At 39.4% G+C, this 15,160-nt stretch overlaps 1 protein-coding gene across 1 annotated transcript; it reads left to right on the forward strand.

Annotated features, from left to right (window-relative positions):
• The first annotated feature begins 13,228 nt into the window (after positions 1 to 13,228).
• On the forward strand, positions 13,229 to 14,161 carry LOC101358663 (olfactory receptor 1361-like). The gene has a single exon (XM_004375817.1). It carries the CDS (start codon positions 13,229 to 13,231, stop codon positions 14,159 to 14,161), a length of 933 nt encoding a protein of 310 aa, XP_004375874.1.
• The last annotated feature ends 999 nt before the right edge of the window (positions 14,162 to 15,160 follow it).

Raw genomic sequence — 15,160 nt, forward strand, 5'->3', positions numbered from 1 at the left:
GCAATATGGACTTCCACTCACCAAGGCCAACTTGGATACATCCACTGCTGAGTGCCCAATCTGCCAACAGCAGAGACCAACACTGAGTCCTTGATATGGCATCATTCCTTGAAGTGAATCAGCCTGCCACCTGGTGGCAGATTGATTACATTGGACTGCTCCCACATGGAAAGGGTAGTGTTTTGTTCTTACTGGAATAGACACTTACTCTGGATATGGATTCGCCTTCTGTCTTAGTCATCTAGTGCTGTTATAACAGAAATACCACAAGTGGATGGCTTTAACAAAGAGACGTTTATTCTCTCACAGCCCAGTAGGCTAGAAGTCCTAATTCAGGGTGGCATCTCCAAGGGAAGGTTTTCTCTTTCTGTCGGCTCTGGAGGAAGTTCCTTGTCATCAATCTTCCCTTGGTCTAGGAGCATCTCAGCACAGGAACCTCAGGTACAAAGGACGCAGTCTGCTCACGGCATTGCTTTCTTGGTGGTATGAGGTCCCTATGTCTCTCTGCTTGCTTCTCTCTTTTAAATATCAAAAGAGACTGGCTTAAGACACTATCTAATCTTGTAGATCTCATCAATATAACTGCTGCTAATACATTTTATTACATCGTAGTGATAGAATTTACCACACATAGGGAAATCACAGCAGATTACAAAATGGTAGACAATCATACAACACTGGGAATCATGACCTAGCCAAGTTGACAGATATTTTGGGGGGACACACTTCAATCCATGACACCTTCCCTGCATGCAATGATTCTGCCAAAACTACCACCCGTGGACTTATGGAATGTCTTATCCACTGTCATGGTATCTTACACAGCATAGCCTCGGATCAAGGGACTCACTTGACAGCAAATATAACACAATGATGGCCCCATGCTCATAGAGTTCAATGGTCTTATCATGTTCCCCATTATCCTGAAGCAGCTGTCTTGATAGAACAATGGAATGGCCTTCTAAAGACACAATTATGGCACCAACTAGGGGGCAATACCTTGAAGGGTTAGGGCAATGTTCACCAGGAGGCTGTATATGCTCTAAACCAGTGTCCAATATATAGTGCTGTTTCTCCCATAGCCAGGATTCATGGGTCCAGGAATCAAGGAGGTGGAGATTGTAGTGGCACCATTCACTATAACCCCGAGTGACCCACTTACAAAATTTTTGCTTCTTGTCCCCACGACCCTATGCTCTGTGGGTATAGAGGTCTCAGTTCTAAAGAGGGGAATGCTCTCACTTGTAGACACACCACTGATTCCATTGAACTGGATGTTAAGAATGCCACCTGGCCACTTTGGGCTCTTTATGCTTCTGGAGCAACAGGCAAAGAAGGGAGTTACCATAGTGGCTGGTGTGACTGATCCTGATTCAAAAGAGTAAATCAGATTGATATTACATAATGGAGGTAAAGAAGAGTATTTTGGAATACAGGAGATTCCTTAGGGTGTCTCTTAATACTACCGTGTTCCGTGATTCAAGTCTATGGAAAACTACAGCAGCCCAATTCCGACATGACTACTAAAGCCCCAGACCCTTCAGGAATGAAGGTTTAGTTCACCGCACCAGGCAAAGAACCACAACCAGCTGAGGCGCTTGCTGAGGGCAAAGAGAACGGAATGGGTGGTGGAAGAAGGTAGTTCTAAATACCAGTTACCACCATGTGACCAGTTGCAGAAACAAGGACTGTAATCGTTGTATTTCTTCCTTGTATGTGTGCATCAAATATTTTTGTTTTGTTGACCTATAAAATATAAGATGTAAACAGGGCTAGTGAATTTTCAGTCGTATACATGTTAGTTGTATCATGTTAGGCACAAGTTTGACTTTCTAATTGTCTTTATTCAGAGATTATGTATGGTTTAAAGAGATGTGTACAGGTGCCAAGTTGACAATGGATGGACTATGATTGTTAAGGTTGTGTGTCAACTTGCTGGGCCATGATTCTCAGTGGTTTGGCAGCTATGATGCAGTCTGGCAGTCATATGATGATGCAATAACCTTCATGATGAGATATGATAGAATGCACTCACCTCCATGATGGGCTCTGCTGTGAGTAGCCAATCAGTTGAAAGGCAGTTTTCTTGGGGATGTAGCCTGCATCCAATATAGGTGGACCTTCTGACAGAGCTTGCTGGCTTTTGCACACTCTGCATCCTGCAGTTGGCTCCTGTTCATCTGACCACCAGTTCTTGGGACTTGAGCTAGCAGCTTACCTGCTGATCTTGTGATTCATTAGTCTCCACAGTCTGGATCTTGGGTTCACCAGCCCCTGCAGCTATGTGAGTCGGGAGAAGCCTCCAGCCTGGCCCACAGATTTGGGACTTTCCAGCCTTTACAACCGTGTGAGCCATTTCCTTGATACATATCTTTGATATGTATCTTTCTCCCTCTCGCTCTCTCTCTATCTATATAAATATGTATATGTACCTATATATACATATATACATGTATAGATACACATGGAAACCCTAGTGGTGTACTGGTTAAGAGTTTGGCTGCTAACCAAAACGTCGGCAGTACAAATCCACCAGCCGCTCCTTGGAAACCCTATGGAGCAGTTTTCCTCAGTCCTATAGAATCGACTCAACAACAATGAGTTTGTTTGTTTGTTTTAATACACACACCACACACATATATGCTTCTCTGGTTTTGCTTCACTAGAGAATCCAGCCTAAGACAGTGTATTATACAACTGCACAGACTAGTGTCACTCTGTTAAAGGGAAGGCTTTCCCATTTAACTCTTCTGGAAAATAAGGGGCAAGATCATTTCTACAGGATGGATGAGATGGTGGATTACTAAGATGTTCTTATAGATAGAAGGTTGGAAATACTTGGTGTGGGAAGAAAGAGAGAGAAAGGGAAGGAAGTAAGGATGAAAGGAGAGAGAGAGAACATTAAGAAATCACAGAGGTTGAAGCCAAAGCTATGAATGTAGAGTGGCACTAATCTGTGTAGTTGTGTAATTTCTCTGGAAGTGCTCAACAGCCCAGGTTGTAGGAAACGAGAAGACAAGTAGTGGATCGAACAAAAACTTTGGTATAATCATGTGAGTGAAAATAGAAGGACATTAGGCAAGAAAGTTGAGGTTATTGATAAGGAAACAGTTGAAATGGTTGACTATAGAATCAAAACAAGATATAAAATGAAGATATGATGGATAAGCTTCAAGGGAGAGACTATGGGGATCCAGGAGCTGGGAACTTCTGTGACAATGAAGAAAAAGTGACATGGTAGGCGTCATGGATTGAACTGTGTCCCCCAAAAATATGTGTATCAATTTGGCTAGGCCATGATTCTCAGTATCGTGTGATTGTCCACCATTTTGTCATCTGATGTGATTTTCCTAGGTGTTGTAAATCCTCTCTATGATGTTGATGAGATGAGATTAGTGGCAGTTATGTTAATGAGGCAGGACTTGATCTACAAGACTGGATTGTGTCTTGAGACAATCTCTTTTGAGATATAAAAGAGAGAAGTCAGCAGAGAGACATGGGGACCTCATACCACCAAGAAAGCAGAGCCAGGAGCAGAGCATGTCCTTTGGACCTGGGGTTCCTGCTCTGAGAAGCCGCTAGATCAGGAGAAGATTGATCAAGGACCTTCCTCCAGAGCTGATACAGAGAGAAAGGCTTCCCCTGGAGCTGGTGCCATGAATTCAGACTTCTAGCCGCCCAGACTGTGAGAAAATAAATTTCTCTTCGTCAAAGCCATACACTTGTGGTTCTTCTCTCACAGCAGTACTAGATGACCAAGACAGAAAGAAAGTGTGAATCCTTCTCCAAGTAATCCATAAATTTCTCTTTTTAAAATTTAATCCATTTACATTCAGTGTGATGATTATTGATAGGTGTGAGTTTATTGTTGTCATTTTGTAGGGGTTTTTTTGGTGTGGTGTAGATGTTTTCTTTGTTCCTCTTACTCTACTGTGTTGAATTCATTTTGTTTGTGGATTTTTTTATTTCTTTCATTTTTGTAGTTTTTGTATTTATTGAGACTTTATGTTTTTCTTCTTTATTTTGATGAGTAGGTTTGTTAACTTTCTTTGTAGTTACCATGAAATTCATCCCTATCTTCCTAAGTTTAAACTAGTCTTTTATTGATATCACCTTGAGTTCCTCTCCATTTGAAAGTTCTATTCTTACACCATTTATTCCCACTGTTATTGTTCTGGTGTTGTTGTCATTTATAGACTGACCTCTCTGATTCCCTGTTGTAAATCTTCTGTTGTTGTGAGGTGCTGTTGAGTTGGTTCTGACCCATAGTAACCCTATGTACAACAGAACAAAACACTGCCTGGTCCTGTGTCATCCTCACAATCATTGTTATGTTTGAGCCCATTGTTGCAGCCACTGTGTCAATCCAACTCCTTGAGGGTCTTCTTCTTTTTCACTGACCCTCTACTTCACCAAGCATGATGTCCTTCTCGAGGGACTGATCTCTCCTAATAACATATCCAAAGTAACGTGTCCATAGTCTCGCCATCCTTGCTTTTAAGGAATGTTTTGGTTGTACTTCTTCCAAGACATATTTGTTTGTTCTTTTGGCAGTCCATTGTATATTCAATATTCTTCACCAACACCACAATTCAAAGGCATCAATTCTTCTTCAGTCTTCCTTATTCATTGCCCAGCTTTCACATGCATATGAGGTGATTGAAAACACCATGGCTTGGGTCAGGCACACCTTAGTCTTCAAGGTGACATCTTTGCTTTTCAACACTTTAAAGGGGTCTTTTGTAGCAGATTTGCCCAATACAATGTGTCTTTTGATTTCTTGACTGCTGCTTCCATGGGTGTTGATTGTGGATCCAAGTAAAATGAAATCCTTGACAACTTCAATCTTTTCTCCATTTATCATGATGTTGCTTATTGGTCCAGTTGTGAGGATTTTTGTTTTCGTTTGAGGCTGTGGTCTTTGATCTTCATCAATAAGTGCATCAAGTCCTCTTCACTTTCAGCAAGCAAAGCTGTGTCATCTGCATGATGCAGGTTGTTGATGAGTCTTCCTCCAATCTTGATGCCGTGTTCTTCTTCATATAGTCCAGCTTCTCGGATGACTTGCTCAGCATACAGATTGAATAGGTATGGTGAAAGGATACAACCCTGATGCCCACCCCTCCTGACTTTGAACCACACAGTATCCCTGTATCCACTTGTTCTGTTCAAATGACTGCCTCTTGGTCTATGTAGAGGTTCTCATGAGCACAATTAAGTGTTCTGTAATTCCCATTCTTCACAATGTTATCCACAATTTGTTATGATCCACACAGTCGAGTGCCTTTGCACAGTCAATAAAACACAAGTAAACATCTTTCTGGTATTCTCTGCTTTCAGCCAAGATCCATCTGACATCAGCTATGATATTCCTGGTTCCACGTTCTCTTCTGAATCCGGCTTGAATGGAAGTTCCCTGCAGATATACTGCTGCAGCTGCTTCTGAATGATCTTCAGCAAAATTTTACTTGCACATTATATTAACAATATTGTTTGATAATTTCTGCATGTGGTTGGATCACCTTTTTTTGGAATAGGCATAAATATGGATCTCTTCCAGTCAGTTTTAGTTTTGTTTTATCCTGGAGATATCATTACCTAGGTTGGTATCTGGCTGATACTGTCCTGTGTCCTAGGTTCAGGTTGTTGTTTGATGTTGTTGGTTCTCTAACTGAAAGACTCCCTTTAATAATTCCTGTAAATTTGGTTTGGTTTTTACATATTCCCTTAATTTCTGTTTATCTAGAAATGTCCTAATCTCATCATTATATTTCAGAGAGCTTTGCAGGATATATTACTTTTGGTTTGCAATTATTTTTATTTCAAGGTTTTATATATGTCATCCTATTACCTTCTTGCCTGCATGGTTTCTGCCAAATAATCAGTGCTTAGTCTTATTGTTTCCCTTTTGTATGTGACTTTTCATTTTTCTCAAGCTGCTCTCAGGATTCTTTCTTTGTCTTTGGTTTTGGTGAGTGTGATTATGATATATCTTGGTGATTTTGGGGGAGATCTATCTTATATGGGATGTGTTGAGCTTCTTGAATGGTCAGCTTTTCATCTTTCATGATATTAGGGGAGTTTTCCGTCAGCAAATCTTCAATGATCCTCTCTCTGTTTTCCGTTTTCTCCCCCTGTTCCGGAACTTGTATAACACGCAAGTTTTTGCTTTTGATTGTATCCCACATTGTTCTCAGAGTTTCTTCATTTTTCTTTATTCTTTTCTCAGATTTTTTATCAAAGTAGTATCTAAGGATTTGTCTTCAATTTTGCTGATACTGTCTTTCATTGTTTGAAATTTGCTCCTAAAACCTTCTATGGCACTGTCCATTTCTGAAATCTTGTTATCTTTTGGATTTCTAATCGCTGTTTTTGTATTATTTCTAGTTGTCTGTTTATTTTGACAGTTTGTTCCCGTGTTATTTTCCTGACATCTTCCATTGCTTTACCTGTTTTCCCTGATTTTGTCTGTATAGTCCATGATTTTTTCTATTTTTTCCTGATTTTTGTCTGTGTTTTCCTTCATCTCTTGGAAAGCTCTGAATATTACAGTTTTGAATTCCTTATCAGGCAGTTCCTGTGCCTTTTCTTGTACCAGAAGGTCATCTGGTGTTTTATTTTGTTCACTTTCTGGAGCCATCCTGCCCTGTTTTTTAATATGTTTTAATATTGTCTGCTGTCTTTGGGACATTCAGGAATTATTTTCTTCATTTACTGATTGGATTTTTATTCTGCTTTTTTGTTTTATTTGGTTATGTAGGGCAGGCGGGTTGGTTGTACTTTGTTGCATTCTTGTCTGTGGGCAAGATACTTCTCACTACTTTGTCCAAGTGGGCAGGGCCAGTAGCTCAGCTTTGGTGTAGCAGGTCAGCTTTGGTGTAGTGGGGGAGGGGGGAAGGAGGGTATGGGTCGTTTGCAGCACACTCTGGGGCCAATAGAGTGGGGCCAGAAGGCAGTGCAGGACGGGTACAGTGGTCTGTGCAGGTGCCACTCGGGGGCATGGTGCTTGGCATGCCATGCAGATATGCAGGAGGGAAGGGAGAGGATGTGATGTGTGGAGTTAAGTGGGTGAGAGAAAGAAGAGAGAGAAACAGAAGCAAAAAAAGGCAAGGAAAAAAACAAAAGTAAATAAAATGGCGGTGCGGTAGGATTTGGCGGGTGGGGGTGGGGCAGACCAGGAAAGGTTGAGTGCCACTGGCTCTCTAGCCAAGCATTACAGCTTGGCCTGATGTGAAGGGGTGTGGGTAGGCAGGAGAAAGGAAAGGAAAGAAGTGAAAGAGAGAGAAGAAACAACAGACAAACAAAAAACAACAACAACAAAATAAATATGGTGCTGAGGGAGCCAGCTGTTGGGAACGAGGTGGAACTGGGGTGATTCTCTCACTGGGGAGTGTGGCATGGCTCGTCAGGAAAGGGCAGAGGCAGCACAGGGCTGGGTGCTCTGTCTCCTGTTGGGAGCTATGTGAAGCTGCCTTCTCATACTCCCTGTCCGCCGTTCTTGGTGGTCAAGGTCCAAGATGACAAATCCATTTCATGCTAACTAGTAAGGGACCACCACTCTAGTTCTCCTCTTTCTCTCTTCTCTGTGAGTTTCTTATTTCATTCGTGCTTGATCGAGTTCTTAATCCCTTCATTTGATGCTTACAGTTCCAGGGTTGACATTTGTTATCTGTTTTACTTAGTTTTTCAAGTTTTGCTGTAGGAGGTCAGCATGGCACTTCTGTCTGTAGCACCATGTTGGTTCTGCCTCCTCTTTTAAAGTTTAAGTAATTTATTTAAAATATCATCTGGAAGAATAAAAGAAGTTATGCTTCCAATAAGGATGTAGGTCACAAAACAAACCATTATTCCTCCCATGACAATGAGAAATAATGAATAAATTTTTAAAAATCTTATATTTTCATTAAGCTCATTGCAGAGCTAAGAGAGGGAGAGAGAGAGAGGAGAAGAATGCCAAATACAGAAAACAATGCAAGAATAATGAAACACAAGCTGAACTTATTAACAGCTGCACAAATGATGAAAAGTCAGATTGAAACCTGGAAGAACTTCAAACATGGAGCTAAGTCCATCCTTCCCACCAATGCTTCTGCTATGGGACTTCTCCTAAGTAGAATGGGAAGCTAGAAGCTGATCTGAAAATCAGAGAAAGATACCCTAGATGTTAGATTATATTAACTATTTTAAATATGCTGAAAAATCAGAGAAAAATATGTATAAAATAGGTTTAAAAATAGATTTCAGTAAAGTAGTAATATAACTCCTTTTTATGTTTCAGATAAGTTTTGAGTCAATCACTGAAAGTCAAGAAAATAAGCATTTATGGATTAATTGGAACAGAATTAACATAAAAATGAAGTGGAAATTGTAGTACTAAAAAAAAAAAAACCAAAAACAAACAAAATACATCTGAGGGTAGAAGTAAGGAGCTTCACAGGCATTCTCCCCAGTGAAACTGGTTAAAAACATTTTTTAAAAAATCTAACATCTCTGGAAATGGTCCTAAGGATATACAGAAAAGGAAGAAACATTTATTCAAGTAAATCTTCTCTTATTCAGTAAAAATATTGAGTGTCTGTGGCATTTGAACTAAGATCTGCCCCCGCCCCCAACTCAGCGAGATGGAAACTCCACTCCAGACTGGAGCAGCCAAGAACACAGGCTTCCTCTCCTCCCAGGCCCCAGTTGGAAGGCTATCTTCTCAGGAGGGGCAGGACATCATTATTTCTGATCCTGCCACCAGCTAGTTATTGATGACAGTAAGTTCTGGGCAAGTGTGAGAGAAAGGTGAGGATCCCTTCTTCCACCTAAATAAACTCCTCCAAAGACTGAGCAAGGAAAAAAGAGAAAAAAAAAATCATAATTTCAGAAAAGACAAAGAAGACACCATCAAAAATAACAAAGATATTAAAAGGATAATAAGAGATTGTAAAAATTACTATAAAGCTACACTATACAAGACACTGAAGTATTTTTGTAAAGACAAGCATAAGATAAAAAAAAGATAACAGAATCCAGACATAGACCCACACTTATCTGGTTAATTGAATTTTGACAAAGGAGCCAAGACAATTCAATAGGGAAATAAAAGCCTTTTCAACTAATGGAGATGGAACAACTGGAAAGCCATATGGAAAAATAAATAAATCTTAACCCTCACCTCACATCATGCACAAAAAAATATTTCCAAGTGGGACATAAACTTAAACATAAAAGCTAAAGTTCTAAAGCTCCTAGAAGAAAACATTGTTTTAATATCTTCACAATCTTAAGGTAGATAATATTTCATAAACAATACACATAAAACATTATCCATAAAATAAAAAATTGGTAATTGGACTTCATTAAACTTAAAATCTTCTGTCCATCAAAAGATATCATTAAGGAAATAAAGCAGCAGGCCACCAAATAGGATAAAATATTCACAATACATATAGCTGATAAAGGATTCATTAAAAAATGGATTCATAGCCAGATTATATTTAAAATTCCTACAAATCATTATTAAAAGACAATTCAATAAAAATGGGCAGACCCTTCACCAAAAGAAGATATATGCATGCTAAGCATATGAAAAGGTGCTCAACATCATTACTCACCAAAACTAAAAAATCAAACCCATTGCCGTTGAGTCAATTCTGAGTCATAGCCACCCTATAGGACAGAGTAGAACTGCACCATGGAGTTTCCAAGGAGGGGCTGGTGGATTCAAACCACCACTGCACCAGCAGGGCTCCATTAGTCATTAGGGAGATGGAAATTAAAACCACAATGATATACCACTTTATATACCTTTGAATGGCAAAAAATGTTAGCTATAAGATTTCTACTGTGAGAGAATGTTTTGTTTTGTCACTATTTTGTAAACCTGAGATAAACCAAAGTCCAGATAGGATAAGTGAACTTCACTACGTCACAGAACAGTTCATTTAGAGCTTGAGGACTGGGCAATGAACCAGGGTTTTTCCCACAATGAATACTTCAGAGACTGGTGTTCCCAGATGTCTCTGAAGCTTCCAGCAGCAAGCTCTGGGGATTGTGCCAGAAAATGCATGTAGATAACTTCTCTTTTCCTGGGTTTCTAGTCAGTCTGGCTGACCAGGACCTGAGCTGACCTGCTTTTATTTTTCCTTCCTTGTAGAAGATAAGGAGTCCACATCCCAAGTTTCCCACGTACCTTAAACAAAGGGGAAGATGCTGTCTTTTCATCTGGCCCACAAATATGGCTTCTCCACTCTTGACAAGTGAGAACTGAGAGCAGAAGAATCAAATCTCTACCTTGATGTGATCAAACGAGGGCTCTTCTTGGCCCAGCTCAAGACTGACAGTAAGTGGTACTTTCTTCACAGTCAGTTAAGAGAAGAAGAATGGTCCACTGGAAATTGTTTCAGAAACTTTGTTTTGGGGATCAGTTATAGTGTTGATCTTAGACGGATCACACCAGTTCTTTGAGTTTCTGTTGTTCTCATTCACAAAACAAGGAATTGTATTAGAAGGCTTAACATCTTTTAGTACCTAAAGGATTGAGTGGCTAGGTAGCTTTGATCCCAAGGACTATTTTACTGGACTATGAACTTACGACCCTGGTCTCTGAAACCACATCTTCCTGAAGTCTCCATATACCTCTCAGAGGGTCTTGACATATAGATGGAGCATGTCAGATACGGTTGGTTAAATTTTTAAATGTGCAAAAGCAGAAGATTTTGGAGGAATATTTGTCAGCATTGGGAAGGGTACAGAAGAGCAGATTCCGAGCTACCTTAGACTTACAGGAAGATATGTTCATATTAAATCTGAACCCCATGCATTGATTTTCCCAGCATTCTTTTTTAAAGTAAAACAAAACAAAATTTAGCTCAAATGTAAAATATAAGCAAATATATACCATGCATTTGGTGCATCCATAAACATGCAATTGATTAGACTTACTAATTCAACACCCAACAATAATCTTCCAATTTTTTCCACAGTTAATTTTTGAACACCTCCTATGTAATAAGCACCCTAAGATCTTCACTTAAGGATCATCTCTTTCATTAATTATACCCGTAAATAAAAGGCTATGCTAGTAGTTAAATAATTACGACACGCAGTTTCATCATAGCTTAAAAAATCACTTTACTGCCCACACATCCACTATTTTATTAAACAGATGATTTACTGAGTCTATACTAAGAAGGAATAAAGATGAATAAAAATGAGCCTTTTGCACAGATAGGCACACATTTAGTGGTGATAAGCAACTAATCAAAAGACAAGATGTGCATGATACAGCATGCAAGGTAACATGGGGAAGTGCCATTGGATAGATAGGTGGAGACAGAATCATGAAGGGCTAATTATGTCATGATAAGAAATAGCTTGGACATTTTCCTAACAGTGATAAAGAGCCTCACAACAACCTATGACTTAGATTTAATTATCCCCTCTTCACAGAGAGGGAAAAGGAGGTTCAGAGAAGTTAAATGACTTATTCAAAGTCATACTACTAGGCTTGGTCCAAACAATTAATCAAGATTTTCTTGATGCAAGCTAAAAGTTTTTTCCTTTACTCTATGTAACCTAAGTATTCTCTTTGAAAACAAATCAGTCTAGTGTAGTGGTTTTAAGTAAATAGATATGGTAGAGATCTGATTTTTAGGGGGAGTGTAGGAAATGATCCCCAGGCGGCTGTGATACATGCCCCCAGCTTAGGTCCACTGTCCAGGGTGTTAGATAATCTGTCATAAAAAAAAAATTGAAACAAAAAGAAATCTATCTTTCCCAAAAGTAAATTGTCTTAGGTTTTGTTAGTTTATTTGCTCAGACTATCTGAAGAATACTAACAATATACATATTTTGTAAATTTTTCATTTGAAATTAGTGCAATTGCTTATAATGGACTATATGTTTTTATTAGACAGTGAGATTCCTAGAAGTTAATTACCCTTGAGCAAGAAAAGTGAAAACTGAAATACATGTTCATTTATTTCTAATTCTTATTATAAAGGTGACATAACTGAATAAATAACAAAATATCTGGCTGTACTTTCTGCCATATGCATAGCTCCTGAATCCGGACTTGGCTGCAATTGTGTGGAGATGAGCTAGAGATAACAGAAAGGAAAGAGCCTGAACCTCTCAGGATAGCTCCACTTCAAAGTAGGAATCATGGCCCAGAGCCATTAGCTTTACAACTATAGAAACTAGATCTTGTCCAGACATTGGAATGGATTGAAGTGGACTGACTCCATTAATCACACTCACAAAAGATTGATCCATAACCCCAATACCAATTTCCTCATTTTCCATGAGAACTATAACTGCCAAACAATGGATATGTAAATTGCCTTATGGTGCATTCTCTCCTTGTAGAAAATATATGCAGGAAGCTGAACTAAAGTCAGAAACTGGTTTAGTGAACATATAGCAGGGTAGTTAAGAAGTTAGTCTCTTGACACGGACAGATTCCATTTCAAATCCTAGTTGTATGGACTTCAGCAAGTTGCTTAACTCCTCTAAACTTCAGTTTCTACATCTTTATAATGAAGATAATCATGGTGCTACTATTTTCATTGAATCATAACAAAGGCTGTAAATTGGAAAAACTAAAGATCTAGTATTGTCTAGTTATGAGATCCTAGTGTATCCTCACAGTGGCTGCTATGGAAAAAAAGATACTTTAAGTCCCAAATCAGGATTAACCTCTTCTTTGTTGATGTTGTTGTTAAGTGCTGTCAAGTCAATTTCAACTCAAAGCAACCACATGTGACAGAGTAGAACTGCCTTATAGGGTTTTCTTGGTTATAATCTTTATGGAAGCAGAATGCCAGATCTTTTTCCTGTGGAGCAACTGGGTGGATTCGAACTGCCAACCTTTTCAGTTAGCAGCCGACCACTTAACCATTTGTACCACCATTCATCTTCTTTGAACAGTGCTAAAGACAAACTATGTTGTGTTTTTAGAGGGCGAACTAAGTATACAAGTCCTTCTATTTAGGTTTGCAATTTATAAATCTAATAAGGACCTTTCAGAGTAAAGAAGGGGTCAGGAGCCAGGATAGATGGCTTAAAACTTAGGTTTTTAAATTCAAGGGGCCAGAATGAGAGGAACCACACTGTGTGGAGAAGCACCCATAAGTGAGGAACTTCAATATTGTCAGAATAAAAGCACGAGTAATTCCCAGTCATGTTTTACTTTCTTGTTATTTATATAATAATAATATTTATTTCACGCAGAATTCCAAATATGGACAGAAGAAACCAGACCAGCATCTATGAATTTCTCCTCCTGGGCCTCTCTGAGCATCCAGAACAGCAACCTCTCCTGTTTGGGCTCTTCCTGGGCATGTACCTGTTCACTGTGGTGGGAAACCTGCTCATCATCCTGGCCATTGTCTTTGATATGCACCTCCATACCCCCATGTACCTCTTCCTGGCCAACCTCTCTATTTCTGACATTGGTTTCACCTCTACAATAATCCCCAAGATGCTAGATAATATTGGCTCAGGAAGTAAACTGATTTCTTATGGTGGATGCCTGACACAACTCTACTTCTTTGGCTTATTTGCTGATCTGCACAACTTTCTCCTGGCTGTGATGGCACTTGACCGCTATGTGGCCATCAGCCACCCCCTCCACTATGCCATGATCATGAACTCCCAATGTTGTGTCCTGTTGGTGGCTGGGTCCTGGCTGGTCACTACCTTCCATGCCCTGGTGCATACACTTTTAGTGATCAGGCTTTCCTTCTGTGGCCCCAATATTATCTCCCACTTCTTCTGTGATCCGGTTCCTCTCCTAAAGCTGGCCTGCTCCAGTACTTATGTCAATGACCTGGTGCTCATCTTTGTGGCAGGAACATTGCTTATTGGACCTTTTGTCTGCATCCTTACATCTTACTTTCACATTGTACTGGCTATCCTGAAAATGGATTCTCCAAAAGGTAAGCAAAGGGCCTTCTCCAACTGCAGTTCCCACCTCTCTGTGGTCTCTATGTTCTACACAACAGCTACTGGAGTCTATTTATATCCTCCAACACCCTACTCAGGTGGGAAGGACAGAGTCTTCTCAATAATGTACACAACAGTAACCCCCATGCTGAACCCCTTCATCTACAGCTTGAGAAACAGAGATATGAAGGGGACATTGGGGAAACTACTCAGAATAAAAGCATTCTAACACTCTTCTCTCAGGACCTTAGGGTTCTGACTCCAAGACTGAGAGATGAGAGTTGAAATTGGTCTCCTGAGAGCTCTACCACTGTAGTTTCTTTTTCTCATGTTTACATTTCAAACTATGGGCTGACATCTGAGGACAGAGAGAGGACCTCTAACCTCTAATCATTTTTGTAAAGTTCCTATCCTCTGAATAGTCCTCAAACCCACTCTCAGAATGGTTGTTTATTTTTGCTGGGTGCCTAAGAAAAGTCTGCATGTGGGGGACTTGTATACATATGAAATGAAAATGCAAGTCTAAATTTTTGTTTAGTTCAAGTTATAAAGGAACTAGGAAAGATACTTTTAACCCAAGAACATAAAATTCATTATGGTTGGTAGAATGAAATACAAAAGAAATAATCTGAAATATCACACTTAAACAGGAAGCGCTCTATAGAAGAATTAGAAGGTAGCTTTGATTTAAGTCCTGGGTTCTAGCACTGGCTTTGCCATCAATGAACTTTTTTACCTTGGATAATTACTCAAGGTCTTGGGCCTTGATTTTCCCATTTGTAAAATAAAGTGTTTGGATTCTGTAAGTCTAAGTCCTCTCACTTACCTCAGTTATAATACTTAGTGTTATAGTGGCAAGAACTCAAGACTTGAAATCAGAAGTTACAAGACCACCACTTTCAGACTGTGTAACTTGACGCAACTCCCTTCTCTCTGAGTTTTGGTTTTCATACTTGTAAAACTGGAATAACAACTACATCATAGAGTTACTCTGAATAATAAATAATATGTGAACCCACTTGGATCACAGTAGGTGTTCAATAAATGTTTATTAAATCTAAGTCTTCAGTTCTCTTATTTATCCTAATCAATTCTAATGTGTTCCTTCTCTCTGTTTATTGAATGTGTCTGACATTCTGTTAGATGCTGGAGCTATCTGTGGAGAATAAAACCTACCTTGCCCCTGACCTCATGGAGCTTATAGTCTAGAGTCTTTTACGCTATACTG

This window comes from Trichechus manatus, unplaced genomic scaffold, assembly GCF_000243295.1.
Source record: "Trichechus manatus latirostris isolate Lorelei unplaced genomic scaffold, TriManLat1.0 scaffold00038, whole genome shotgun sequence".
NCBI lineage: Eukaryota > Metazoa > Chordata > Mammalia > Sirenia > Trichechidae > Trichechus > Trichechus manatus.

Coding starts and splice junctions, on each gene's coding strand:
- LOC101358663 (XM_004375817.1), top strand. CDS start 13,229: ATGGACAGAAGAAACCAGACCAGCATCTATGAATTTCTCCTCCTGGGC.